Source organism: Vulpes lagopus, chromosome 14 (assembly GCF_018345385.1).
Source record: "Vulpes lagopus strain Blue_001 chromosome 14, ASM1834538v1, whole genome shotgun sequence".
Classification (NCBI taxonomy): Eukaryota; Metazoa; Chordata; class Mammalia; order Carnivora; family Canidae; genus Vulpes; species Vulpes lagopus.
Window position 1 is genome coordinate 12,690,815 of NC_054837.1, and position 27,977 is coordinate 12,718,791.

Consider the following 27,977-nt stretch of genomic DNA (forward strand, 5'->3'; position numbering starts at 1 on the left):
GCCACTCTGAGGCTCTTGCTGGGGTATGGGCTAAGGTTGAGGGAATCCATGACATTTGTCCCATTATTTTTGTAAACAAGGTTTACTGTTTGTATTTAGGTAATACGTAGTTATTTTAGAAAATACAGAAAAAAATATAAAGGAGAAAAAATTCACCCTATAATTTTGTCTACCAAGAGATGACCATTTTTACTTCTTGAGTTGTTTCCTTCCAGATTTTGTTATTTGGTCTAGGCAGATATATCTATATCTTTATAGTTTATAAAATTGGTTGGCTACTCTGTTGATGCTACAACATCTGTTGCAGCCCATATCCTTGACAAGCTTCTGGAATGACTCCCAACTGGTTAAACCAATGAGCAATTTCCATTCCCCTAGTCACATGATTGGATTATGGATTGACTAGTGAGATACACAGAGACTTTTGCAAAAGAAATCTTGCTTTCTTTCCTGAGAAGGTTACCAAAAAAGATCATTTCCCCTTCAGTAGATATAAATGATGAAGTCTGTGGTCCTTGTTACTATTGACAGCCATCTTGACACGGTGTAGGTAATTGGCCTCATGACAAGCTGTCACTATGGAAGGCAGAATGGAGAGAGATCAGGTCTTGGTGCCTTTATCAACTAGATCAAGCCTCACCTGAAACCCTTTTTGCTGACTTTTTTGTTGTTTGAGCCAACAGATTTCCTTTATTGTTTAAGCCAGTTTAACTTTGGGTTTCTGTGATTTGCAGCCCAGAACATCAGAACTCCCAAACAGCTATTACTGTTTTACAGCTCACATTTTTTTTCAATACCATAACCATGAGCATTCTCCATGTTGTTCAACCCTATGCTGCATCGTTTAAAACAATTGCATGATTTTCTATCCTAGGGCGGTACCATCATTTATTTAACTAATTCCCTGAGGTGACATACTTACGTTGTGTCTCCAGTTTTTCACCATTATAAACAGTGGAGTTCTTTTTTTTTAATACATATGTCAATAGTCTGGACAAAACCAGTTATATTTACAGTACCCTAATGTATTTACAGAAAATGGGTATTAAATAACAACTCTGGGCACCTGGGTGGCTCAGTGGTTGAGTGTCTGCCTTTGGCTCAGGTTGTGATCCTAGGATCCTGGGATCGAGTCCAGCATCAGGTTTCGTGCAGAGAGCCTGCTTCTCTTTTTTTTTTTTCTTCTGCTTCTCTCCCTCTGTCTGTGTCTCTGCCTCTCTGTGTCTCTCATAAATAAATAAATAAATAAATAAATAAATAAATAAATAAATAAATAAAATCTTAAAAAATAAACAACTCTAAGCCCGTTATTATTATATCTTTACAATCAAGTCAATGAATGTGAGGTAGCAGGATATAAGCAAAGAGCTCAGTGCAAACCTGACTTAATCCATTAGGCTTAGTGTTGAGGTCCCATGATAACTTTTAGAGGTTCTGAACATGCTTTAATATTAATTTATTTTAAAATTGAAAGAAAACCCCCAAACATATAATAATGAATCCAGCCAGGATTATATTCACTTTAAAAAAATTAAAGCAGTTGTAAAATGCAATTTTTAATACATATGTTTGTTTAATAGGGAGAAAAGGCCCAGGAGGGCAAAAATGCCTAAGAGTCCATTAAAACTGTAATGCAGCTTTGGCTCAATGTGGAGAGGGATTCTGATTCCCAGTCCAGATTCGACAACAAAGAGCACTGTGATCAATTGGCCGTACCTGCCCCAGGCTTAAAGACGGGAGGTGGCGTCCTTTATCTAGCCATCTTTGGTTTGATGAGATGAGCACAGGGATGTTTCAGGTTCAGTTCCCAGGTTCGCAACGTCTACCTTTCTGAGCCTGTTTCTCAACTTGCAAAAGGGAGTTCACAGGGGCCTCTATGAGGTAAGAAATGAAATACTGAAAGCTAACACTGTGCCCGGGACTGTTCCAAAGGGCTTTAGGTGTATTAACCCTCTTATTCTCCCAGCCCCTACAGAGTACGTAGTATTCCACATTCCTCCGTAATGTGTGTTCCAGGGATTTGAAACCCAGATCGGAATTTCAACCAAGCAAAGAAAAGGCACAAACAAGAATTATCCAAGCCTCAGTTTCCTCATCTTCAAGCCTCGCGGTCGGCCCAGACACTCCGGTGTCCGTCCGCATCCCTCCCGCGCCCCCTACCGGCGCGAGTGCGCACCACCTGGCCGCATCCCGCCACAGCGGCTGCGCTCCCGTCCGCAGGAGGAGCGCGGACACTCTTTCGGGGCTAGAAAAATAAAGGCCTCGGGGCCAGAGAAGATCTTGAGCCGGAGAAGGTTCCGGACCTCTCCGGAAGAGAGCTGAACGCCCCTGCGCCGGCCCTGGGCGGACACCGACCTCGAGGGGCGTGGGCCCCGGCGGGGCGGGGCGGGGGCGGGGCCAGCCGGCGGACCCAGACGTGGCGCAGCGGCCAGGCGGCTCGCCTCCTGCTCGCGGATCGTCTGCACCTCGGGCCCGATGCGCCTCCCGCTGCCTCCGCCGCCCCTGCTGCTGCTCCTCGCGGCACTCGCGGCCGCCGTCACCACCTTTCGGCCCGACTGGAACCGTCTGCACGGCCTGGCCCGCGCTCGGGTAGAGGTGAGTGCGCTGGTCCCTGGCTCAGGGACCCCTGCCGCAACCCTGTGGCCTCTTAGCTTTGGCATCACCGCTCACTTTGGCCCCGGGACCCTCCCGACTCCCACGTCCTTCTCAGGGCTGGGACCGTCCCTCCCGCTCCCCAATCTCAGTACGCCCCAGCACCCACCGTGGAAGCCCGAGACACCACCGTTCTTGCGGCCTGGAAGCCTGAACTCCTCCCTAGTTTCCCACCCGGCTGGACAGCGGGCCCCCCAGACACGCTGGCCCTGTCCTTTAACTCTGCTCCTGGCCTAAGACTCTTCCAAACCTGCCCCCTGGAGCCTAACTTTACATCCTCCCATCACTTCACTTTTTCCTGGAATTCCTCCCCCACCCCAGTTCCGGTTGGTCTCTCCCTTGCGGTCGGAGGGAAGACTCTGGGCGCTTGCCCCACCATGCAAAAGCCAACTGCATTACTAACACTCGCAGCAGGTCCCCATCCTCCTCTGTGGGAAAGTTACCCGTCAGAGTTCTCGTTTGGTTGTGTGACTTGAATCATCACAGATCCTCTATGGGCCTTAGTTTTGTCTGCCTGAAGGACGGGGAGGAGGCGAGGAGGACGAGAATAGGTGGCCCTGGAGTCTGGACTTCTGCTGGGAGGTGCCCTTCCCCTCTGGGAATGCCGGGATGGGCCCACACACCCTCCCATGTTGGGGAAGCCACCAGATGGAGGCCCAGCTCTGCATGGGGCTAGGTAGGGACCAGATGGCAGGTATCTAACAGGGTCTCCACGGGAAATTATGAGCTGTTCTCTTCTGGCCTGCCTCCACCTTGAGGTTCTAGGGGCCAAAGTTCAGGCCCAGATCCCTACTGCCTGAGAGAAGTAGAATAATCTTTTTTTGGGGGGGGGGCGGCATTGGGAGTAAGTCAACAGTCAGTAAGGTAGGCAGGCAAGAGCCCCAAGGCTGGTAAGTGCCTTTTAGGTCTTGCTCCTCTTTTCCCTGATCTCTGTAGGCCTTAGTTTTCCTATCTGTACAGAGTTCCCCCTTCTGCTCATAAGGGACCTCCATCTCCACACCTTGGGGACTGCTGTTCCAGGGGTAATTCACAGCCCCACCAAACTCTGGGAGGAGGGTGAAGTGGTCTTGAGAGTGTGGTTGGGCAGGTATGAAGGACTCCTGACCTACCCAATTTGTCCCCCTCCAGACCTGTGGGGGATGACAGCTGAATCGCCTAAAGGAGGTAAGTTTTGTATTGTAGTTTTTTTGTTTTTTTTTTTAAAGAGGGAGGTTGAGGGTAGTGGTGGGCAGAAGGAGAGAGGGAGAGAGTCTCAAGCAGGGTCCACACCCCGCTTAGAGCCTGACTCCAGGCTTGATCTCACAACCCTGAGATCATGACTTGATCCGACATCAAGAGTTGCTTAACAGACTGAGTGACCCAGGCATCTCTGAAGGAGGTAAGTTTGAAGGGGTCTCCAGCTCTGTCCCCACTGAGCCTCTTGGAGGATGAGTAACAGAGTCCTACAGACTCTGTCAAGAGTGTGCGGCCTCAGCAGGCTTCAGTTTCTCGTTGGTATCTGGAGGGAGTTGGGGTCTGATGCTCTGGTTCTTCCCCAGGTGAAGGCCTTTGTCACCCAGGACATCCCTTTATAGTATCCTTTTTCTGTTCTAGGGGAGGAAGAAGGGGTGGGAGATCTGGGAAAATCTCCTTCCACTTAACTTCACAGATAGAGATGACACATGGTTTACATCTGACAAGTGGAACTGATTGATAGTGACCGCCCAGAGAATTCTTAGGTGGTAGGCATGAGAAATTGACTAGTGATGACTGCCACAGACACAGGAACTCCAACTTCCTCGAGTGTAAATGGGGATCCCTGCCCTACCTGGGCAAAAGGGGCTGTGCTGTTCACCTGCTGTACATAGGTGGGAGACCCCACCTGCCTTAGGCCACCACTGTCCACCTTAACAACAACTCCAGTCACAACCTGGTAATGAAACACCTCCCAGGGGCTGACCCAGAACTCGTCCTCCTGGGCCACCACTACGAAGAACTGGAGGTGAGGCCTTGGAAGCCAGGCCGGGGTGTGGGTGGAGGGGGGGGGGGCGAGGCGAGGCGAGGCGGGGCGCGCTGACCCCACCCCTCCTCTACTTCAGCGAATCCCACTCAGCGAAATGACCCGGGAGGAGATCAATGAGCTGGTGCAGGAGCTCGGCTTCTACCGCAAGGCGGCGCCCGACGAATCTGTTCCCCCCGAGTACCTGCGGGCGCCCGCCAGGCCCGCAGAAGGCGCTCCGGACCGCGCTGATCTTTAAGGTCCGGGGACGCGGGCCCGCCTCCTCCCCCCCCCCCCCCCCCCCCCCCCCGAGCCCTGGGGACAGAATGAAGCGCTCAGCGTCCCGGGAGCGTCTCCCTCGCTGAGGGCCGATGCCTCGTCCCAGAGCCGGCAGAGATGGAGGTGGGGGTTCTTCCTAACCCCCCTTTCTCCCATACCCAGCTCGATTAAATAAATCCTCTTCCGCCTTAACTGAGACTCGACTCCTTCCTTGCTGCGGGGGGGTGGGAAACAGGAGCCCCCCCCATATGCCCGAGAGACCAGCATCCCCAAGTGCTTAGCCGCTGGAGTGGGTATTTTTGCACACCTTGCCAAGCTGCCCCCCCCCATTCGACACCCCCCAGAGAGGTAGAGAGGAGTCAGGATCGTTGAAAACCAATAATTTATCAAAACGCAGCGTGTGTATGCAGGGGAGGGTGTCGCGACAGACAGGGCAGCAGTGGGCAGGCGCACAGGGAGGGGATGGTGCCTGGATGGTGGGTGCAGCTTGCCGCAGGCGGGCCGTGCGCGCAGGGAGGCTACACATTCTTCCCGCGCAGGCGCAGCTCGTGGCGCCGCAGGTGGTTGTAGAGCGACTGCACATAGGTGAAGACGCACTTGGGGTCGGGCTTCTTGCCCATGATCATCATGTCCTCCACCTCCACCAGGGGCACGCAGTCCACCAGCATCCTGCAGGAAGGGGGTACCGGGGTGGTTGTCAGCACCGAGCCCTCCTCCTGCCTCCTGCAGCTACCCTCTCCCCGGAAGTCTTTTCACTGCTGGCAGCCTGCTGATCTTCCATAAACTCCAGATTCTTGATTGACTGATGGGGTAAAAGCCTTCCGGAAAGACAGGAAACCCCAGGCTCCACTCACCCAAGCCTAGAAACGTCACTATGGGGAGCCAGTCCAGGCAAGTGGAGGTCAAGATGGGAGAGGAGAGCCATGCCCCCCATTCCACTCTGGACAAGGTCCAGACCCCAGACCCCACCCATGTTCTCTTTGGAGGACTACCTCCTGCACACCCTCATTGCAGACTCCTGCTGGCAGGAGCCTCTGGGTTGGGCCATTGGATCCAGAGGGGCCTTACCAATGGGAAATCTTGCTCTGCAGCCAGGACCTGCCCCAGTGAACCTCTGTGCCCTGGATTATCTCCCAGATGCCTCGCCTGGTACCTCCTGCAGAGAGGCCCAGGGGACAATCCTGCTACTTGAGATGGAGGACAGAGAGTGTGTGTGTGTGTGGGGGTAGTTCTTTAACCCTTACCACCTGCTTTGGGTAGAGCAGAGGAGGCAGATGAGGGTCTCAACCAATACAGACAGGCCCATCTACAACATGCTCAAGGATGGGGCTGCCCTTCTGTCCTCCAGAGTGCTAGATGTACTTTACAGAGAGGGAAACTGAGTCACAGAGCAGGAATCATGTTTCAAGCCCCATAGCCTAGCAGGTGCAGGGTTGGGCCTCCTGTGACTCAAGTACCCTAGCCCCGGGTGTTGATACCCACCTAGAGCCCCATCTTCCCTACTGTAGGGGCCATCTCCCCACTCTGGGGTGAATGGGCTGCGGCCTACTAAGCAATTGATAGTCCCAGAGCTCTAAAGCTGAAGTTTGCTCCTTGGCTCCATTTCCCCCTCCTGTCCCAAAGCAAGACCTCTTCTGCCTTGCTTCCTCCCATCAGTCCATGTTAACTGAATTCCTTTGGCAGGGAAGGTGTAAGGGCATGAATTGCTCCTATTGCCAACACACCAACACACCAAGGGACCCATGACTACTTCCTCCCATCTTGTGCCTTCAAGGTCAAACCTGGGACAATGGTAGGGTTGGAGCCTACTCCCAGCTCACCTGGACTCCTTCATGGAAGAAGCTTGGGAGGCAGGAGATCTCTGTTTCAGCCCAGGCTAAACCCGTGATCAGCTGTATGTACTAGAGATAAAGCTCTCCCCTGTTCTGTGACTTAGTTTCTCCATCTTTAAAACAACAAATTCTCTGCCTCATTTGAGACTTGGGAGCACTCAGGATGAATGAGGGAGTTTCTGACTCTGTTGCTGATGTGCTATGTGTCCCTGAGGTCATCTCTGGATTCATTTCCCCAGCTATACTATGGTGAAAAAGGCAGCCTCTCTCTGCAGCTTCTTCAAGTTGTGGCTATCTCCCCAGGGATCCTGGGCTCCCCAACGTGGAACTCCCTCCCATCTCTGGTGTCTTCCCTGGAGACCTTATAAAGCCATTGTTTACACTGGGGCTCACAGCTCAGGGCTCCAGCTGCCCCAGTGACAGGCCAAACACAGGGCAATTCGAGCAACAGCACGGCTGAGTCACACTTTCCAACTGGATCAGGGCCCCTCTCCCTCCAGGCCAGCCTGCTGGGCAGCAGCTCCTAAGTCCATATATGACCTGGAGACAGAACCAAGCCCATCCTCCCCTCACCTGTATGGCTTCTCTGGATATATGTGTACACATGTGGGCTGCCCACCATGTGGTTCCAAGCCCCAAGGGGCATCCGAGTGCACCACTAGCTCTGTCCCTGATTCACATTACTTTAGGCAATCCCTTTATACCCTCTGAGCTCTTGTCTTTTCTTCTCTCTACACAATGGGTGGGAAAAGTGATGTGGTAAGGAACAGAGCCACTATGTGGGGAGCCTGAAATTCTAGTTTCTGGCCCTGTCTCTGACCTAAAACCTCCAGGACGCTGAGCCACCTTTCTCCTTCTCTGAGCAGCATTGTCTGGAATGGACAGTTAGCTCAGGACCTGAATTCTCTACTGTGACCCTGAGGTGAGGTGACTAGAGAGAAAAATGCCAGAGCTGGTTTAAAGATCCAGAAACATCTTCCTGTTAAACTGGCCCTGCTCTTGAGCTCTCCAATGAGTGTGATACCACCAATTCCCCAGTGCCCAAACCGGAGGCCTAGCAGACTTCCTTGAGCCTCCTTCTTTCTCCTCAACTGGATACATCAGGAAGCCTGTCCTACTTCTTATTAAGCTGCTCCAGCTATCTAGCCCATTCCTTCCCTCCTCATCCCTCATCCAATCCTTGTTCTAGAATGCTAACCAGACAACACATATCCCTTCTCTGTTTGGAAATCTTTTAGGACTCTTGTCCTCAGGAGAAAGTTCAAACTCCTGTGGCCCCTTTCTTCCCTTCATACCCAGACTAAACTTCTTTCCCTTGCTGGCTGTGCCATGCTCTCCATCTCTCTCGCTTGTAGCCGTGGGCATAGGCTCATCCGTCCACCTGGGACTCCTTTTCCCTCCTCTAGCCTGAACTTGTTCAAATCCCAGCTAGGTTTGCACTTTTTTCAGATAGCTGTCCTGGACCTGCAGGCCGTGTCAGATGCCTCCTCTGGGGTTCCTTCCTGGGCTTGCTCCATCTCAGGCCTGCTCATGTAGGGTCATCACATGAGCAGGACCCTTTAGAATAATGGTCTTGCTTGCTAGGCCCTGAACTACCAGAGGTGGAGCCACATCTGGCTCCTTCTGGTTCTTCTCAGGGTCCCATTGCACCCCCCACCCCCTCCCAGGTCTCTCTCTGTGCCCGTGCCCCTCTGGTCAGATTCCAGCATACAGCGCAGGTGGGCGAGGCGGCGTTTCTCACCGTGGGGCCCCTGAGCAGGGGTTAGGACTTTTTGGTTTTTACCAGCCCCTTCTGGACCAGACAGCGGTAGAATTCCTGGATGTACGTGTACACGCACTTCCAGTCAGGCTCTCGAAGCCGCACCATGTCCTCTGTGTCCAGGAGCTGCGGGCAGTCCGCATGGGTCCTGGGGAGGGTAGGGGGCCGGGAAGGGGCAGGGAAGCAGGGCCCAGGATGGGAAGAGGGGGAAGAGGCAGAGAAGAGAAAGGGGAGGAGAACAGAGAGACACACACATACACACACACACAGAGACAAGAGTTCAGTTACATTCTCAGTGCTGCAATCTGCTGGCCCTCCCCGCATGCCCCTTCCCCATCGTGGACGTGCCGCTCACTACCCGTCACTAATGGTGTGCGATGCAGACAGGGGTGGGGGGCCAGACCAGTCACAGGTGCAGAGAACTCTTGGGGCAAGCGGGAACGGGGTGGGGGCAATGGCGTTGGCACTGAGGTTGGAGAGGAGGGCTGTGCCCCAGGGAGGGGGGGTGAGGGAGGCGTGAGAGGAGGTGGGGGAGGGGGAGGAGGAAGAAATCTGGGGGGACCAGAAAGAGAAAAGGAGAAAAGGAAAGACAGATGGAGGGTGCTGAGGGTGAGGTGAGCAGACAGGGTAACGATTCCAAAGTGGAGGGCTTGCTGATGTCCTATATAAGCCTCTGGCAACACCTATATAGGCTGGGCGGGCACGGTGCCCGGGCCAGGAGCCTCCTTTTGGAATCTCCAGCCGGGATCCCGTGGGAGCAGGAAGCTCTGATGATAGGGAGGAGAGCAGGACAGAGAAAGGCAGAGAGAAAGAGAGAGAGAGAGAGAGAGAGAGAGGAAGGAGGAGGGGGCAGAGGGAGGATGGAGGATATGGACAGGGCCACCTGGTGGGCCTTGGCCCGGGCTGGTAGGCGGGCGGCTCCTTCGGTCCGGCGGGCACCTGGCACGCTCAGCAGCGGGTGGGCAGGGTGGAGAGGACAGGGGTTTTCTCGGGAAGGGGGTATCAGCCGCTGTCTGACAATGCAGCTGGCCAGTTCCAGGGGCCTTGGGGCAGCTGAGCCTGGCCCAGACGCACAGCCCCAGATGCCCAGCTGATACCAGCTGGGCTGGGGCCCACACTTACTCAGCAGATGAGAAGGCCACCTCGAAGTTCTGACGCCGGTTCTGCGGGCTGAGCTGCCCATAGTCGAAGGCCTCAGGGAAGAAGTTATGCACCAGGGCACAGAAGGCCATCCCATCACTCCAACTTGAGGAGAAGTTCTGGATGTCCACATGCTATGTAGAGGTGGTGGGAGGACTGGTCAGCTTCCCCATAACTGCTATGCCCCCAGCATTTGACATTCCAAGAATTGGGCAACTGGGGTCAGAGAGGCCCTGTAGCTTGTCCAAGGCTGCACAGCAGTTGGGCAGTGGTAACATGAACGTCCTTCAATTCAGTTTGTCAGCTCCATATCTGCTACTTATAGGCACAGAGCAACCAGGAGGACCAGCTCCACCCAGCTACGACCATGGTCATGCCTCCTTCACTGCTTCCCTTACTTATAGAAATTTACCCAGCCCCCACTCCTCCTCCCAAAAGCAATGAGAGGGAACTTCAAGGGTGAGGTCTGGCTCTGAACTGGGCCCTCATTAGACCCTGCCACTTAATCATTTATTCTGGAATCTAGGGCATGTTGTGTGTCCTATTTGAGCCTTTCCTCATCCTCAAAGCGGGCTTCCATCCTTGCTGCCAGGCACAGGGGCTGCGAAGAGCACAGGGGGTGAGGAGCTCCGCCAAGAGGGAGGTGCAGAGCTGCGGGCAGGGGTTGGTAGGAGGAGAAAGAAGCCAGGCTGCTTGGCCTCTCAGCACTCACCTCATAGCCGCGTGTCTTGGCTCGGCACCAGTCCAGCAACATCTGCTTGATGCTGTTAGCGTTGGGGACTCCGAAGCTGGTGGAGCGCTGCACCGCTGCTCGCGGCCCCCCAGGGCTGCTGTAGGGGCGCGTCGGGGCCGCGTCACACGACCGCAGGGGGCGCTGCCTCCGCCGGCCCCCCACCAGCCGGCCCCAGACTCCGCCTTCCCGGTCCTTCAGGCCTCCGCCAGCACAGCTCCCACCTCAGCTTCCCGCTTCTGGCCCCGCCCCGCGGGGTGACTAGGCCCCGCCCCGCCCCGCCCCCTTGCCACTCACCCCGCGGCGCCTTCCTTCTCCAGCTTCTCAATCATGGCTTTGCGCGCCTGTGAGGCTGAGGTCTTGGGCAGGCTCTGCGCCTTCATCAGCTCTTTCTTCTTCTCTGCCTGGCGTTTCTCGAGTGCCGCCAGGCTGCCGGGCCGTGGGCTGGCCTCATCCTCGCGGTCAAAGATACTGAGGGGTCGGGAGGCGACTGTCTGGCTGCTCTTGAGCCTCGACCCCCACTCGCCAAGGGAGGCGTCTTGTGCCCCAGACCCCGCATACACCCTGTGGTATATCCATGACCCGCAATGCTCTCCAGCAGGGGAGGTGTCCATATCATACCCATTTTATAGAGTAGACTGAGGCTCAAAGGACAAGAAGGTGGGAGCCACTCTTTTCTACGAATTTGGCCCTTGGGGAGTTCTCTGAGAAGCCTCACTCTATGATCGAGTTACAGGTGAGTTGAGATTCTGGGTGCTATCAACTAATAATGCCCACCAGCATGATCATAATGATGGCAATAATAACAGCTCATGTCTATTGAGCCTTTCCTATGTGCCATTTTAAACCTCACAAGGGAAAGGAGGGACCCTTATCGTTTCCACTAAATATGAGGAAACAGGCCCCTCTGAGGAAATCAGGCCTCAGATTTCAGAGGGCATGGGAGGGCAATGCAAGAACTTGAACACAGTTCTTTCTGATGCAGAGGTCTTGGACTCCTCTGGTTCCCAGCCTCAATTCTGATCCAACAGCCCTGATACACTCTGTATGATAGAGGTCCTCCCTCTATCATAAGAATAAGGTGCAAAAGTGTTCTGTGACAGGGGACATGGTCTGCAGATACTGGGAAGTGGCAGTGCCACCAGGCAGCTCAGTGGCAGGCAGGCCTCTCTAAGGGCTCAATGCTATCGCTGCCACTCACGCTGTGAGATCCTGAGCAACTCTCTGGCCTCCCCAGTGGTGTGGCTGAGGATTAGGTGAGATCGCAAGAGGAGCAGGAGAGGTCTGACTCCTACTCTGACTCTCCCTGCCTGTATGCTTGTCACCTTCCCAGCACCCTGGTCTACCCTTCTGTAGAATGGGTGTGCAGTGGGGTCCCATGTGCCACTGACTCCTCTGTGGTCTGGGGATGGGTACTTGTGCTCACCTGCCCATCTTCTTGGATGACGACGAGGAAAAGGTCTTGGTTTGCACCATGGTGCTGCCGCCACCATCTACAAGAAAGGGGAAGTGGAGCAGGGTGAAGGCTTAGGCTGGACATCAGGAGATAGGGTGCGGGGGTTTAGGGCAAAAGGTGGTAGCCACAGGCAGATAAGAGAAAGTGACTGCTGGACAGAGAGACACACAGATGAAGGTACGGAGAGAGAGCTTGAGGAAGAGTCTGAGGAGGTAGTCAGGCAGGCACAGCGCGACACCAGGCAGCCTTACTCTCAGAGCGCCTCACAAAACTTGACTCCACTGTGGTGGTGCGGGCCGTCCTCGTGCCATCATCTGGAAGGGCCAGGGGGTGAGAGGAAGAATGTGAGTCATGGGGCTGGTGGGGTGAATATATTCCCACCTGGAGCCCTTGAGCCCTGCTTGGTCACTTACTAGAGTGGACGAGCCGCTCAGTCTTGGTGACAGTGCTGACAGCTGAGCCATCGGCTGCCCGCTGGCTGTGCTGCGTGGTGGTCTCTGTGGCTGTGTTGCCACGGCCCTCCCCTGGCCGGGCCCGTGCCTCTTGCAGCCGCCGTTCCCGTTCCTTGTCCCGCTGGTCTGGGCGGGGGGATGCCCCATGCATGCCCAGAAGGGCCACCCATCACCCACACAGCACATATGCACGGGCACACAGGGCACACAAGATGGGGTGGAGGGCAACTTGTTAGAAATACTGAAGACACAGGGGACAAGGGCCCTCTTTAGAAGTAGCTGAGGGGGAGTGGGTAGCTGTCACTTGGAAGAGGTGGTGGGGTATGGTGTGTGGCAATGGACTCAGGGAAATGGACAAGGGAATATGGAATAGCTGAACTCAAAGGGGGGAGCATTTGAATCCAAGAGGGGAGTTTCTATGGGAATGAGGAGCTTATTAAAGAGGGAATAGGCAGATCTAGGGAGGAAGTAGCAGAGTTCAGGGAAGGAGAAGCTGAGTGAGACTAGTTGCTGCGTGGGCCTTTAAATGGGTCTTAGGTGGGAGAAGAGCAGCTAGAGGAGGAAATATCTAGATCCAAGAAGGGAGGAATTGGAGGTATGTGAGAAGTAATTTAATCCAGGGAAAAAGTAGCTGGGAGAGAAGCTGGCAATGAGGCCTAAGGAAGTAGGTGGGTGGGCACAGGGGCTAGGTGATCCTCAGTGGTGCTTGGAGGGAGCAGTCAGATTCAGAGTATCTGAAGCAGCAAATGAATCTAGAATCTGAGGGAAAGAATAGCTGGGTCCAAGAAGTAGCTGTGCTCACAGAAGGGGAAGCTGGTTGGGAGCAGGGGGCAGAGGCAGTGGTTATCATCAGTGGATCTCAAGGAGAGAAAAGCAGCTGGGGGAAGGAGTATTGGATTCAGGGAAGGAGTAGTTGGCAGTACGTAGGGAAGCAATGGGATCCAAGGAGGAGTAGGTAGGAGCGGGAGTAACTAGGTCTGGGAAGGAGATGAAAAGCTGGTTGGGGATGGTATAACTAGGGTGGCCAGGGGGAAAGAAGGGGCCAGGGAAGAGAGAAGCCAGATCCATCTGGGACTAGAAAAGAAGCTGGGTAGGGCAGTTACTGAACTGGAGTGCCCATGAGTGGACCCCAGAGTAAGGGGAACAGATGGGAAATGGGGCAGCTGGATCTGGAGTGGGGCAAGTGGCTCTCTACCTCTCTTCTTTTGTCGGAGCTCACGTAGTGCAGCCCGGATTAGCTTCCGTTCCTCAAAGTCTGTAGTCTGATCCAGCTGCAGATAGAACCCCTGTCATTACCCACCTGTCCCTGCCCCCTGGCCACCCCTAGTCCACCAGATCTGGCCATACCATCTTGTCCAGGATGCTTTCATCCTCAATGGCCATCAGCTCCTCAGTGCTTAGGGGGCTCCGCCTCTCTGGTGCTTTGTCCACTCGGGTTTGCTCGGCGCCATTAGCCACTTCCACTGCCGCAGAGGGGGGCCCTGCTGGCTCTGGCTCCATCTGCAGGATAGGGAGAGGGCATGGGCTTTAAGAAGGGGTATAGATGAAACCAAGCATGCCCCCAGCAGACAGGGAACTGGGCCCTGGGTCTGCGGGTACAGCCTGGAAATAACCACTACCCGGTTAGACTGCCCGTGCAAGGATGGTCATATTGTTGTCAGATTCAGGGAAGAGGTACTGACAGCCTTGCTGTAGGGCTTCCTATCTACCTGGAATTGTGCTAATACAATTAGTGGTGCCAATACTGGTCATTTGAATTTGGTAGTAAGCACTGAATAAATGCTTGGGATTTTGCTGTCCTCATGGAACATAAAGGAAAACTGAGGCTCAGGGTAGCTGTATAACTTGCCCACAGTCATTCTATAAGTGTGATGTAGCTTGCGGTCTGAGCTGAAGGTAGCTTAACTCTTGAACCTGAGTTCTTTCTGCTGCTTCATTCCCAGCCCCCTCCCAAGCAGGCTGTGTTCCATACTGGCAGTTCCCAAGGCCTGGATCCTCCTGGGCCAATGTCCAGGCAGCACATGCCACACACACACACACACACACACACACACACACCCCAAAGGGGCTGGACCAGGGCCCTTGGGCTCCTGACCAGGTGTCTGGGATTGCCCAGAGCCAAGTCCTCTCCAAAGCCTGCCCCTATTCCCTGCTCCCTCTAAGGGGCCTTCAGCCCCAACCTAGCACCCTTCCCCACCAGGCCATCTTCCAACAACTTGTGGACGAGCCCCCAGCCCAATTATCACAGCCCCTCCCCTCTTGGCAGGGCCTCTCTATCTGCTGTGAGGGTAAGGAGAGCTGAAGTGGCAGCTGCTTTAGGGCGACTCAGCCCAGCTGAGGCAGAGTAGCGGTGGGGGTGGGGGGCTGGGCCCTGGCCAGGGGCTGCTAGGGCAGTAACCACGCATGCCTCAGGGCCAGGAGCCTGGCACCCTTTCGCCTGAGTGTTGGAGCACCAGCATCCCAGTCCCTCTGCTGATAGGTAAACTGAGACCCAGAGAAGGCAGTGGCACACCTAATGCCCCTCAGCAGAGGCAGAATCTGCTCAAAACCACCCGCTCTCCCCAGCCCGTAGGGACTTACGAGACTGCTGCTGTGGGCAGGGCCGGCAGAGGAGCGACGGCGGGTGCTGAAGGCAGGCGGGTGGGCCACGGGGGTCCCAGCATCCTCAGCCGCCTGGAAGAGGGCCTCGGGGTCGGCAGCAGCCAGGAGCAGCTCACTGGGCTCCAGCTCAGATTCAAGGTCAGGCGCAAGTGGGACCCCCAGCCGCAGACTCAGCACCTCCACCTGCCTGCCCAGCGCATCCAGCCGCCGGCTCAGTGCTGCCGTCTCCACCCGCAGCTCTTCAGCTGCCCGGGCCACTGGCTCCATGGCTGAGGCAGCTGCCTCAGCTGCCTGGGTCACTGCCGCCCGGCCTGCCTCAGCCACTGCCCGCAGCTCCTCCAATGCCAAGCCCAGTCGTTCCTCAAGGGCTGCAGCCAGCTCAGACCCAGGCCCCGGTACCCCCGGCATGGTGATGGCAGGGGCTCTATGATGGGGTGACGATGGGGACAGTGGTAGGGACAGTCGCCTCTGGCTGGCAGTGTCAGAGTCTTTGCAGCTGGCCTGAGGGCGCAGGCAAGGGCAGTGGGCCTGCCCCGCCCCTGTTGGCCTCCCGGCCTCCCAGCCTGCCACCTGCCAGCTGGGGCTGTGGCCCAAATAGAAACCTATTCTGGGCTCCCCGTGGAGAGGGCTGTGGGGGATGGGTGGCCTGCCCAAGCAGGCAGACCGCCAGGCCTGGCCCTGGCCCTGGCCCTGCGGAGATCACAGACTGGCAGCACAGCAAAGCTGCACCGGTTCTGAAGGACTGCCTAGGCCACAGCCCCAGGCCCCACAGATGAGGAAACCGAGGCACGGAGTGTGGAATGGGCCTCCCTGGGCCACCATTTACATTAGCTGTGAGGATCCAGTCTGCCAGACTCCAGAGCCTGCACGCCTTTGCCTTTAGGCCATGTGGTTTTAGAAAGCCTTGAACAAATGGGAGAAATGGAGGCACAGAGAGACGGGACTTTGAGCAATCTGCTATAACAAGTGCCTCGTCCCTGACATAAACATCCTCTGGCCTGCCTGTGGCCCTTGGATCCAACCACAGATTTTGAGCACATTTTAGGCACTTTTCTGCTTCCCCTTGATTTTAGATGGGGAAACTGAGGTGAGTCGGTGGTATGAGATGCAGGGCTCACTGTCACACCTCCCACCCACACCCCATGGCCACCTCTGCCACCATCTCCTCACCCCCTTGGCAGAGAGCACTTAGGTCCTGCTCTGTGGGGGAAAGGGTGCTTTCTCGCCCCCACCCTCTGCCTGTCACCCCAGAGAAGGCCCAAAGCTGGCTCTAGCCATCTCACCTCAACCAAAGTCCCATTCAGTCCCCAGTGCAGCCCAGAGGACATTACCTGGGCAGCCGGACAGCCCACTGGGGATCCCTTCCCCAGCTGAGCTCCCAGCCAGCTGATCCTAGGCTCGGGAATGAATAATGGAAGGGTGCAGCGTATTCAGTTCCCGTGGCACCTGCTAGGCTGTTGCCTCACCTGACTAGGCACCCCCTGCCTGTCCCCCCATTGATGCTTCTGCCCAACCTCCCCAGAGATGTTGACGCAGATGGTAATCACTAATCTCAATCTCCTAAGAGGCCAGGCTGATCTTGGATGAACAGATCAGCAGCTTTCCTTCTTGGGGCTGAGTTCCACTGTGGAGTAGGAGCAGGAGCACTGGGGTTGCCACAGGAAGAGGGAGCAAGCCCTCACCATCCTCTCTGAGCTTCCATCTTCCCATCTATTCATTAAGAACAAACCAACCAATACTGTAGTAAGGACCAGAGATCAGCATGTGGGAAGCCTGAAGCCAGTACAGAGTAAGCTTCCAACATACCTAGTGGCTGATCCACTAGGGTCTGCCCTTAGCTCTGCCACCAACTGGCACCACCACCTTCTCTCTCTGGGCCTCAGTTTCCCTGTGTGTGCAATGGAGGAGCAGAGCAGAGAAGCCCTGCTAGCCCTACATCCTGAAGCAGTCTACAGAAGATTAATGGACAGTGAGGCTGGCTGGGGAGTAAGGGGGCTCACCTTAATGCTGCAGCCTCTCCGGCTACCAGGGGAAGCATGGCTGAAGCTGGTGACATGAGTGACGCTACCCAGCTGGGCCAGGGTCGCAGGGCTGCTGATATGGGTGATGGTGCTCTTGCCCCCACTGCTGGTGCTCAGGAGGGTGGGAGGCGCCCGTAGCCCCAGCGTCAGTTCTGGAGGGGGAGAAGGGCTACTGTCAGATCTGCTGCGGTGAGGGCAATGCCAGCCAAGGTTAATGGTGCCCCCTGCTCCCAGCACATCCTCTTCAGAGGCACCCTGAATCCACAGCACTTGTCCTATGTACAGAGCTGGGTGGCTGGCTGCAGGCACTCATCCCCAGCAGTGGGGAGACAGCAGGGAGGCCTACCTGCCCTCTGGTTGCCTGTGGGCAGCAGCACTCGGCTTGTGGATGCCTGGCCACGGCCATCCTTGATCTCGATGGTGAATGTGGTCTTCATACTGGCCCCTGGCTCAGCAGTGCCGGCAGGCACGGGAAGCAGGGCACTGGGCTCCTCTGAGAGGGCCCCAGGCCCCCCTGCTCTGTTTTCAAGGGACCTGGCAGCCAAGCCCCGCCCCCTGGGGCCCTCCTCCCGGGGGCAGCTCTGAAGCTGGGCCAGGGGCCTGGCTGTTCCCCGTGGCTCCTTGCTGAATCGGGAGGAGGTATCACTGGGGGCCCGTGAGGAGGAGCCATTGGAAGAGGCAGGAGTAGTGCTGATGTGGGAGGGGCCCAGGAGTCTTGTGGGGGTTGAGGCACCCAGGGCCAACCGGGGTGGGCCATCCTGGAGCCCAGCAGCCATAGGAGAATCAGATGTGAACTTGCGCACACGATCCCGCACAGAGCCAGCCCGCTGGAATGGGGAAGGTCCGCTGGCAGGGTTTGGGGGCTCTAGAAAGGATAGGAGGGTTATCAGTGACTTGGTGGGACAGGTGCTGCCCCGAGTCTGCAGTAGTGAGAATAGGAGGTACCTTGGTTCTGGGCTGGCTGGCGGGGGCTGAGCACAGACAGGGAGCGTTGGCAGGGACGGGGTCCGGCCAGGTCTGGCAGTTTGGAGAAATGGTGGTGGCCAAGTGGGGGAAGATAAAGGAGGGTGGATATGGGGGCTCCACCTCTCACAGTTCTCTCGTCCACACCTCCTCTCGTCCACACCTTCCAGGCCCTTCCTGTACTCCAGCCTCCCCATCCTGTTTTATACGTCTTTAGCTCTTGGCCTCCCCACTCAACTGTATCTCTCTTATAGACTCCTCCTCCTCCTCCTGCACTGACCTTAGGATGACTTGGACACTCCTGGGGGCTGTGGCTAGGCTTGGGCTGGAGGAAGGGTGCCCAGATCTTCCCTGTTGATGGGGATGGGGGACACCCCCCCTGGCCAGCACTGCCCATGGCCTCAGCTTGAGATGGGTGCGCTCCCTTATTGGGGAAAAGAATGTGCCTGAGGCCCGTTGCCTTTCAAGGCTGCAGGGAGGCCTCTGCCCAAGGGTGGGGGGCGGGGCAGGAGGGGTGGGGATACTTCAGGGCAGTGGGAGGAGTGTCAGGGACTGCCTAGCCTTGAAGAAGCTGAAGCTACCTAGGCACTAGAGCCCATTTTCCAGACAGGGAAGGAGAGGCCTGTAGCTACCCCTCCTAGGACCCTCACCTGCTCTCTTTGTGTTGGAGGGATCTTTGGTGGGGCCTTGGACAGCTGGGGGCTCTGTGGGGCCAGACAGGAGCTGCAGGGGAGACAGAGCATTGGCAGGGCCTGACTCCCAAACCAAGGAGTTCACCTGCCTGACATCCCTGTCCCTTATCCAGACTCACCTTGCTGACCACCTGCCTCTCAGTGCTGGGGGTGGCTGGCGGTTCCTGGGGCTCAGGACTGGTGGCCCTGGGTGGGCTGGAGGGTGGCTTGGGGCTGCCCACAGCCTCAGCAGCAGGACACTGGGCCTCAGCAGGCTCTAGTGGAGGCTCAGGAGAAGCAGTGGTGGGTGAACTGACAGGTGAGGCAGGTAAGCTGGGTGTGCCCCCAGGTGGGGCCCGCAGCAGGAGTGTCACTGTGGTCACATCCCGGCTGGTGTCCTGAGGGGCTGGGGTTGGCTCTGGGACCTCTGTGTGCTGCTCCTGTTTCTCTTGCTCTGGCACCTGTGGGTGACCCACAGGATGCAGCAACGGCTCCCGAGGCTGGCAGGTGCCCAGGGCAGGGCATGCAAAGCAGAGGAGCTAGGCATAGCTTCCTGTGGGCACACCTGTTTATGCATGAACACTGGCACACCATGGGCGGTCTCTGATTCTCACTTCCCAACCTCCTGGCAATGTCTAGTCAAGGGTGGTTCAGAGAGGACCAGATCCTATGTCAGGGGTTGGGGATGACAGGAGACCTGCTGGCGATTCCTGGTCTTAATATATCCCTGGAGCAGAGGCCCCTGACTCCTGATCCTAGCCAGGTTAATCAGAGGGTGTGTATGTGGGGGTACTCCTTCAGGGACTGGGACCCAGCGGCCTCTCCTGGCCACTTAGGGAATCTACATGGCTTGATCTCTCATCCACAGCCCCTGGAGAATAGTCAACTCTGTGAACAGTGCTCCACGAGTCAGCTGGGGTGCAATACGTAAGTCCTGATAAGCCAAAGTATGGCTGTGGGCTGTCTGGACAGGGAGGGACAGCTTCAGGATGGGTGTAAGCTGGGGAGGTACCAGGGTCAGTTTTGCATTTCAGGGAGATTGAATTGGCTATTGAATGGAGGCTGGATGGCCATGGCAGGTAAGAGGTAGGCACAGAAGTAGGGAGACCAGCAGGGTGGTAATGGGAGACATACTCAGGAGTAGGATAGACAGAGTAGCTTTGAGGGGAAGGCCTGGGTAGATGCAAAGTCTGGATTGGGGGACATCTGGCCAGAAGTCCCCCAAACACCCCCCACCTCCAGTCAAGTACCAGTCTAGCAAAGACACACAGGTGTTCTTTGCTGCTGGCATCTGTGGACACAGGACACTGGGCTACCCTCCCATCCTGCTCACATCCCTTACCTCACACTGTTCCAGCCTGTGTGCTGCCTGCCCCTTGCTCTCCTCTCTTGAGCCACCGTTGGGACGCCCGCTGCACAACCTCCCAGCCAACGTGGCAGCTGGAAGGGAAGGAGAAAATGTCAGCTGAGTGTCTGGGAGGTGCTGTGGGTAGCATGTAGCAAGGCACAGGGTGGGCCAGGCAGGGCACATACCCTCAATCTCCTGGGCCCTTATGCGGCGGATTGCAGCTCGGATCAGCTTGCGTTCTTCATACTCACCGGCACCTCGCAGCTGTGGATGAGAAGCAGGCCACAGGGCTGGATTGTGGAGTCCAGGGCTTTACCTGCCCTGCCCCAGCCTCTGCCCCAGCCCCTGCCGTGGCCTGGGCCTCACCAGTGCAGTCAGCTCTTCCACATCATTCATGGACTCCAACCGCCCTGCCAGCCGCGCCAGAGCAGCTCGCTGCTCTGCCTCCTGCTGCTGAGAGCTGCAGGGACATCATGATTATAACGCCCACTGCCATAGCCAAATCTTGGAGGATGTGGGCTGAGGGTAGGGGTCAGGACAAGGTACCCAGAACTTTGGCAGAGGGGCAGGTAGCTGTGCACACCCTCTGGCTACACGCTGGCCCACACATGCCCATGCTACATGAGCGCAGGCTCAGCTGTGCTATCTACATGGGTGTGTCTGGGACTCCATGCCTGGCGAGTGGTCCAGGCCCGTAAACATCCCTGTGCATTCCAGATCCTGCCGGTACTGCCATTTGCACACCCAGATGGGCAGCAGACACACCTGTGCCTGTACAACAAAGCTGAGCCTTGATACATACTCCTCCCACCTATATGACCAGTCCCCTGGCCACTCACTGCAGCCAGTTCTCCTTGTTGTCCTGCCACTCGGCACGGAAGCGCTTGGATGCCAGGGCCTCCTCCTCACGCTGTAGCTCCTGCCGCTGCAACTCCCGGATGGCTGAGCGGATGCGCCGCCTCTCTGCCAGATCCGCTGTGACCTCCAACTGTGGGGCAGGCGGGGGTGAGGGGCAAGTCATTTTGGCTGCCGGGGCGGAGGGCGGGCACCAGCTGCCCACAGCTTGGCCTGGGCCACAATGAGTGGTCTGTCTCTACTCTCTCTGCCACATGCCTGTCACAAGCCTGCCCTACCACCCACCCAAGGGTCTCAGGGAGACTGGGCTAAAGGAACCAGAGCTTCTGGACAGCCCACTGTGCACTATGGTTTACAGGATGGGCAACCAGGAACTGACCACCTGTGCCAGTTGCCAAGCCAGGCACTGCTTCCTGAGATTTGACTCCTGTCTGAGTCCTTCATCAAACCCCCAAGAGCCTGGGAGTCAGGAGGAAGGAGGCCACCCTATGGGCTCCTAACAGTGTCCCCGGGTAGAAAAGGGTGATTAGGGCAGCTGGAATCCACCCTGTGAGCGAGGAAGCCATGTTCTGGTCCCAAAGCACTATAGCCTTGCTGGGGGTGGCAGCCTCATCCACATTGGACTGATGGGAAAACTGAGGCAGGGGCACCTGCCCAGGAGTCCTAGTTTCTTGCCTGGCTAGGGGCTGTTTTCCTCTGTACTGACCCAGTCCTAACCACTATCAAAGGGGCCAGGGCCGAGAATAGGAGGATCAGTTCCCCAGATAGATAACACAACTGTACTAGGGTCTACCCAGGGCTCCAGAGAGGGCATCAATGGGGAACAGGTGCTCCCACCGGTTTCTTAGTTCCTCAATCCCTGGGAAGTTGGGGGTAGCTGGTCTAACCAGGTTCAGGAAAGGACACCTTCTCTGGGTAGAGTCAGCTAATTCTTTTTTTTTTTTTTTTTTAAGATTTTATTTATTCATGAGAGACACATGGAGAGGCAGAGACATAGGCAGAGGGAGATGCAGGCTCCCTATGGGGAGCCCAATGCGGGACTCGATCCCAGGACCCAGGGATCACGGCCTGAACCAAAGGCAGATGCTCAACCACTGAGCCACCCACGCATCCCAAGATTCAGCTAATTCTATTGCCTTCCCTGCACCTCTCCTCTCTAAGGTCTCTGTGGCTCAAGAGAGAGGCCTGGCTTGGGGAAATCATTCAGGGATAGGGTCCAGGAAACTTCTACCTCCTTCCTTTAAGCCTCCTCCCCGATCATTCCTTCCTACTCCCAGATGGGGGACCACATGGTGGTGGGGATAGGTTTCAGCAGGGTGTATGGGCTGGTCCCACTCTGCCTTTCGGTCACTTGTCCTAGTCTGAAAAGAGTAGAGAGAGCTCTGGGGGGACAGATCCCTCCATGGTTCCTTCAGGCTCCACATTTCTGAGGAGCTATGGGAGCATCCCTTGAGGCTCAGGTCAAACTCTCAGCTTGCTCCAGCCTCAGTCCACTCCTGGCTGGGTAGTCAGGAGCATGTCCTTAACCTCTCTGTGTCCTGGTTTTCTCATCTGCCAAATGGAACAATGGCTCCTACCTCAGGGCAGTGGGTGAGGGTGGGGGCAGTGACTTGGGGTCCCCTGGCATAGCTATGCATGCAGTAAACGTCACCCCCTCCTTGTTTCCAGCCACTCAGGAGGGGGTAAAAAAGCAAGGGCAAGTGAGTACAAAATATGAAGCATCAATGACATTTATCAAGAACCTATATGACAAATCTTGCACTGAGCCCCCAGTTTGTCCTCATCTCACAGAAACCCTAGATACTTTATTACTCCTATTTGACAGATAAGGAAACTGTTGGCGCGAGGGGCAGAAGTCTTTTGTTCACAGCCAAATGCACTGAGCCAGGATTTGAACCCAGGTCTCTCTGACTCCAGGGTCTCCCTTGAGTTGAAGATAGCTCTGGTGCTGGGGTCTGTCTGCCATGGTGGGTACCTCAAGGACCTGGGCACCACTGTGTAAGGAGCCCTCTCGCCTGGACTAGAGAGAACTGTAATGGCCAAAGGGGACCTATTAGAGCAGCAGGAGGGAGAATGAGGCTCCCCTTCTTACCCCCAGTCCTGGCCTCAGGCCTAGAGCCCTCTGTGGTACACTTGGAGATGGTAGGTCTGAGGGGTCAACTGGCTCAGTCCCCCTGGACAGGAGGGTAATGAGGCTAAGGGATGCAATGACCAGCCAGCTGCCTCCCGGGTATCCCTTCTCAATGCCCTCCGTTGCAGAGATGGGGTTTTCGTCCCTGAAAATAGCCTGATGTGGAAACTTGGCTACCACAGTCCCCCTCTGGAAAATAGGATCTTCTGTCCGATCCCCCCACCAAATGAGTGGGGTGGGGCTGGGGGAAGGACAACCTCATTCCACTGGCCAACCCCCACCATGACCCTTCCCTTAGAGCCTGGATACTGTCTGCCCACAGTATCCCTGCTGTGTGGCCTATGTTCCCGCCCTCTCAGGCCCCCCTGTTGTGTGTGGAGGTGTCTGTGGGAGGGAGGGAAGGAAGCATAAAGCGCCATTGTCTACCAGAAGGAAGGGGAAGGGGATAGGGCGGTTTCCGAAACTGCCCAGTGAAATTCTCCCGGGAGGAAAGAGGGCACTTCCTCCTCCCGGGGGGCCGGGTCTCGGGGCCTTTCTGCCCTCGCTGTTGGGGAGTGGGGGGCGGGGCGTGACAGGCCCCGGCCTCTCCCTGGGCCTCAGTCTCCCCCTCAGCACAGCGCAGAAGACCTGCCAGACCTCCGCAGTCCGGGCTCCTGCAGCCACCCTGGAGGACCGGCCGCCGAGCGAGGCCTCGCCAGGGGGCGCTGACCGCCCGCAGGTTCCGGAACCGCCGCCCGGCGCCCGGCCCGCCCCCCCCCCCCCCCCCCCCCCCCGCCTCCCCGGGCCGCCCAGAGCTAGGCGCCCGGTGGGGAGCCCGGCTGCGAGCCAGACGGGAAGCGCCCCCCCCCCCCACCTCGGCCACCGCCTGCTTTAAGGTCTCTGGTCGCGGGGAGGAAACCGAAGTTCCCAGCACCTAAGCAGTTCCCGAGGTCACGCGGCCAGGGCGCGCCGGAGCCCGAACTCGAACCCAGGACCGAGGCGGAAGGCGGCGCGCCCGCCCCCACGTGCCCCCGTCCCGCGCGGGCACCCCCCGGCCCTCAGGAATGTGCGGGAGCGGCGGCGGAAGCGGCTGCCCGGTCCCGAATCGGCCCGGGGCTGGGGCTGGGGCGCCCGCCAGCTTTCCCTTATAAGGCCCGGCCCCGCGGGGAGGAGCCCGGCTGGGGACGCCCGGTTGTTGCCACGAGGCCGGCGGGGGCCAGACCGGCCCTGGGGCGGGGACCCTCGCGGGGCCCGGGCGAGGCAATGGCGGGCGCCGGCCGTGGGGTAGACGGCGGGCGACTTCGCGGCCCCGACACGAGGGGCCGCGTCTACTTAGTCCTCTCCCAGGGGCGGGGCCGGCCGGGGCGGGGCGGACGGCTGCTCCCGCTGTGGCTTCTCTGAAATTCCACGTGGGGGTGGGGGGTGGCGGCTTGGGAACCCCGGGCCTCACAGCGGCCCCCTGCAGATGGGGGTGCGCGGAGACTTGGTTTTCTTTCTGGAAAACTCTGCCTCTACTATCCCCGGCTGACTTCCCGCAAAGAGGGTGAGCTGACGTGGTGGGAACTTGTGGGAAACCAGTCGGGCACACAGCCGGCGTCGGCGGTGGCTGACACCCTAGAGTCTAGGCTCCGGGCCGGCCTAAGGGTCTGGTCCGAGGCCACACAGGCTGACCCCTTGGGTAGGTCGTGGCAGCGCTGGCCAACTGCCCAGTGACCCCTGCCTCCAGAAGAATGGTATGGGGGTGGGTTGATCACTCGCCTTCTCCTAGGTAAGATAAATCTTTACCCTCCCCCCCCCCACACACACACACTGCCCACCCTCACAAAGGTCAAGGGCGGGGTGGGGGCGGGGCTCTGGCCCCTCCTGCAGTTCCGAAGCTCCCTGCCCTTGATAGTGGGCACAGGCCTGCCCTACAGCCCTTCTGTGCATGGGGATGGGTGGGCTACCGTTAGGGCGCTCAAGATGCTGGGAAGAGAATGAGACTATCCTTATTCCATCCTAAGATCTGGGTCCATGCCTCATCCTATCCCCATGCCAACTCTAAGACCTAGATAAATGTTTGCACAGATTTCCCCCTTCCATTTTACAGGTAAAGAAACTGAGGCTCAAAAAAAAAAAAAAAAAAAAGAAACTGAGGCTCAGAGAAGTAAAATGACACACTAGAAGTCACAGAGCTTATAAGGGCCCCTAAGGCCTTTCTCTTTATGGGCTCTTCTGGTTTTGGGTAAGTACCCAAGACTTGGTCCCCCATGACCCTCATTGGGGTTTTTTTTTGGATCCTGGCACAACCTCTTTGGGTGCCCTTGGGGAGGTGATTTCACCTCTCTGAGCCATAATGCCCTCCTGGCTTTTGGAGCTGCTGCTGTGGTCACAGCCTCTGTGAGATGGTCTAGCACCAAACCTGACCTCTGCTGTGCCCTGGCATTTTTAAAAAAGATTTATTTATTTATTTGAGAGAGAGTGTGTGGGAGCGGGGGGGGTGGGGGGGACAGAGGGGGAGAGAGAGAATCCTCACGCAGACTTCCAGTGAGTGGGGAGCCAGACATGGGGCTCAATCCCAGGACCCTGAAATCACAACCTGGGCTCAAACCAAGAGTCTGAGCCACCCAGGCACCCCCTTTTCCCCCAGCATTTTTTATCACTGCTTTACTATATCATTGGGCCAGCTTCCAGGGGCAGGCACTGCCCAGGCTATTGCTTGGGTGAGCAAATCTAGGCTCCCCACACCTGTAGTTGCACATGGGTGAGTCCTCAGGAGTTACTGTTTAAACAGGTGGTGGCAGTGGGGGGCTGGGAGGGACCAGGCCTTAGCACCTGGCATGGATAGGCACATGCTACTGGGTCCTTTGCATCAGCCATGCATAACAGGCTTAGTCCTGTTCCCATGGGCCCTCCCCCTGCCCCTTCCTCCAACCCCTCCTCTTGTCAGCTGAGAGGTAGCCTGGACAGGCCCTGCCTCTGACCTGGCTTGCCTGTCATCACAGTGGGGATGATTGGGCCACTTACCAGCTTTCGCAGGGCTCCCTCATCCAGTCCGGCTAAGGCCTCATCAGCCATCTTGCTGGCCCCTAGCTCTGTCCGTCCCCTCCTGGTGAGATCCCCAGTGCCCGTGGCACCTGACACCAGCTCAGGGAATTCTGCAGAGGACAGACATGAATCAGGCCTGCTGGGGCCTCTGGAAACCACAGATACTTGGGCTCTGTGCCTCAGTTTCCCTCTGTAACACATGATCATCTGTTGGGTGTCTCATCCTTGCTACCTGATTAAATCCTGGCTGGGAATTGCCCTCTGCCCTAGGCTGGTGTATTAAAAATTTAACAAACCAAGGGTGGAAGTCCCTAGTTCCAGCCCAGCCAACCTGATGCCAGCTGTGTGGTCAAAACTGGGCCTATCTTAAGCCTCAAACCGGGAGAGCAGAGACCTGGATTAAGAAGGCCCACCAGGCTGTTCTCACCACCAGGGGGTGCCCGCCAGACTCCAGTTTCCTGCCCCACCCACCTATCCTCAGGACTTGCCCAGCCCCCTCCCTGACCAAAAGCTCGGTCTCTGGCTGCCGGCTTCACCTATATCCAAATCCTAGCTGTCGTTACCCCTCATTTCTCCAGGTGATCTAATCCATCGGAGGTAACATCCTGTCTTCCACTTCTTGAGGGCAGTTCTCAATATACACTACTCTCTCCTCTTCCTGCCCTCGCCCTGATGCCAATTGTCCAAACCTCATGAAGCCAGGTGTCCAGGTACCCAGCTCCTCCTAACAATTTACACACTTAGAATTGAACTCCCTAGATAGAATGGCCTTCAGAACCTGATCTGTCCAACCTCTGGATAGGCAAAGCGAGGACTGAAGAGGGCCAGGGATTTGTCACAGGGGGAAGAAGGATCCCAAAGACCCAGAGGGCAGGGCTGGATTTAATAAAAATCGTGGCCATCTCTGGCTCCTGAAGCCCCCCTCCAAAGTGCCCCTAGGGGCTCAAGATATTCCCTCTTGCCCCATCACTGCCCATCAAAATGGTCCCCTAAATCCTGGCCCAACCTCAGCTCCTTCCTTCTTTCTGTAGTCCTCAGGTCTTTATGGAATTTGACGGCCTGACACACAGTTGGCGCTTAGTTAATGTATGTTGACTGAAATGCTACCCCCACCCCACATTGATTCATCCCTCAGTCATGCCTTCCCCCTCCCCAGAACAGTCACTTGTCGAGTCACCTCATCCGGTGAAGGTGTCTGATGGGGGGGGGGGGTCCTAATCCACACAGAGTTCTTCAGACCCTGCCTATTCAAGTGGCTGCTTGCTTTTCCCATCCCCTTAGGCTTGGATGGGTGTAACTACCCATCTTCCCTCTGGTGGGGTCCTTGCCTCTTATCTGTCTACTCTGGGAGTAGTGCCCCCCAAGAGTGTCACTCCGTAATCACCAGACTTAGGTTCTGTGGACACTCTGAGCTCCTCCATGTCTACTGAGGGGCAGGAGTCCCTAATGCGTGAGCCTGGACGCCCAGGGGACTATAGGAAGTATTTCTCCTTAGAGACTCCTGCCGCTGCCCCACTTCAGTTCCAGGGCTCCTTGTCACACATACAGTCTGGGGTCCCCGGGGATTGAGAGAGGCCTCAGAGGAACGTGGGACCTTCTCCAAGGTGTGTGCCCCCCACCTTGACCCCCGACCCCTAGGGGGTCGTGGAGCCTCCAGAAGGTCCAGGGTATCCTTTCCCGCGGTCTAGAACCTTATCCCATGGCTTAGAGCCCCCGTGGCTGGGAGTCCCAGAACCCCTGTCCAGATATCCGGGTTCCACCCCCAGGACCCGTCGGGGGTCGCGGTGCCTCCCAGAGGCCTGCACACCCACCTCTCCGTCCGGCCCACCCGTTGGGCGCAGGCTCAGCTTAGGTCGCTCGGGATCCGACAGACAGACTGGGAGCCTTCAGGCGGAAGGCGCCGCGACCGGGATCCCAGTCCCCCTCAGCAACCGTCCCCGAGCCTCTGCAAGCGCCGCCCGTCCAGCCGCGCCGGCGGCCCCGCTAGCCCCGCCCCGCGCCGCCACACCGGCCAATTCTAGGGACGGTCCCGCCCACCCTCGTGCTCCATTGGGGAGATTCAAGTTGACGGCCACGCCCCTAGGCAGGCCCCGCCCCGCGCGG

General features: G+C 57.0%; 2 protein-coding genes across 7 annotated transcripts; one reads left to right on the forward strand and one right to left on the reverse strand.

The window, feature by feature from the left end:
* The first annotated feature begins 2,273 nt into the window (after nt 1-2,273).
* On the forward strand, nt 2,274-5,101 carry SELENOM (selenoprotein M). Its single transcript, XM_041728571.1, has 5 exons — nt 2,274-2,595; nt 3,781-3,816; nt 4,191-4,225; nt 4,555-4,633; nt 4,731-5,101. The coding sequence occupies exons 1-5, from the start codon at nt 2,476-2,478 to the stop codon at nt 4,887-4,889; spliced, it is 429 nt and encodes a 142-aa protein (XP_041584505.1). The 5' UTR covers nt 2,274-2,475; the 3' UTR covers nt 4,890-5,101.
* A 173-nt stretch (nt 5,102-5,274) lies between these two features.
* On the reverse strand, nt 5,275-27,842 carry SMTN (smoothelin). 6 transcript variants are annotated; one of them, XM_041728562.1, is made up of 21 exons: nt 27,686-27,842; nt 25,854-25,984; nt 20,722-20,870; nt 20,249-20,342; nt 20,068-20,146; nt 19,877-19,974; nt 18,675-18,995; nt 18,514-18,586; nt 17,846-17,917; nt 17,247-17,765; nt 16,880-17,052; nt 13,626-13,778; nt 13,474-13,549; nt 12,240-12,404; nt 12,078-12,140; nt 11,797-11,863; nt 10,668-10,841; nt 10,353-10,470; nt 9,623-9,774; nt 8,483-8,648; nt 5,439-5,578 (listed from the first exon to the last, which is right to left on the reverse strand). In XM_041728562.1, exons 2-20 carry the CDS (start codon nt 25,902-25,904, stop codon nt 8,504-8,506), a joined length of 2,742 nt encoding a protein of 913 aa, XP_041584496.1. In that variant the 5' UTR covers nt 25,905-25,984; nt 27,686-27,842; the 3' UTR covers nt 5,439-5,578; nt 8,483-8,503. The 6 variants fall into 6 exon arrangements, with proteins under 6 accessions (XP_041584495.1, XP_041584500.1, XP_041584497.1 ...); XM_041728561.1 differs by lacking the exon at nt 8,483-8,648 and having other exon boundaries at nt 5,275-5,578; XM_041728566.1 differs by lacking the exons at nt 8,483-8,648; nt 27,686-27,842 and adding an exon at nt 14,859-14,951 and having other exon boundaries at nt 5,275-5,578.
* Between the last annotated feature and the right edge of the window lie 135 nt (nt 27,843-27,977).

Coding starts and splice junctions, on each gene's coding strand:
- SMTN (XM_041728566.1), bottom strand. CDS start 25,904: ATGGCTGATGAGGCCTTAGCCGGACTGGATGAGGGAGCCCTGCGAAAG. Junction 20,871..25,853: donor AGGGAGCCCTGCGAAAGCTG/GTAAGTGGCCCA, acceptor CCTGCCCCACAG/TTGGAGGTCACAGCGGATCT. Junction 18,587..18,674: donor AGAGGCAGGTGGTCAGCAAG/GTGAGTCTGGAT, acceptor TCTCCCCTGCAG/CTCCTGTCTGGCCCCACAGA.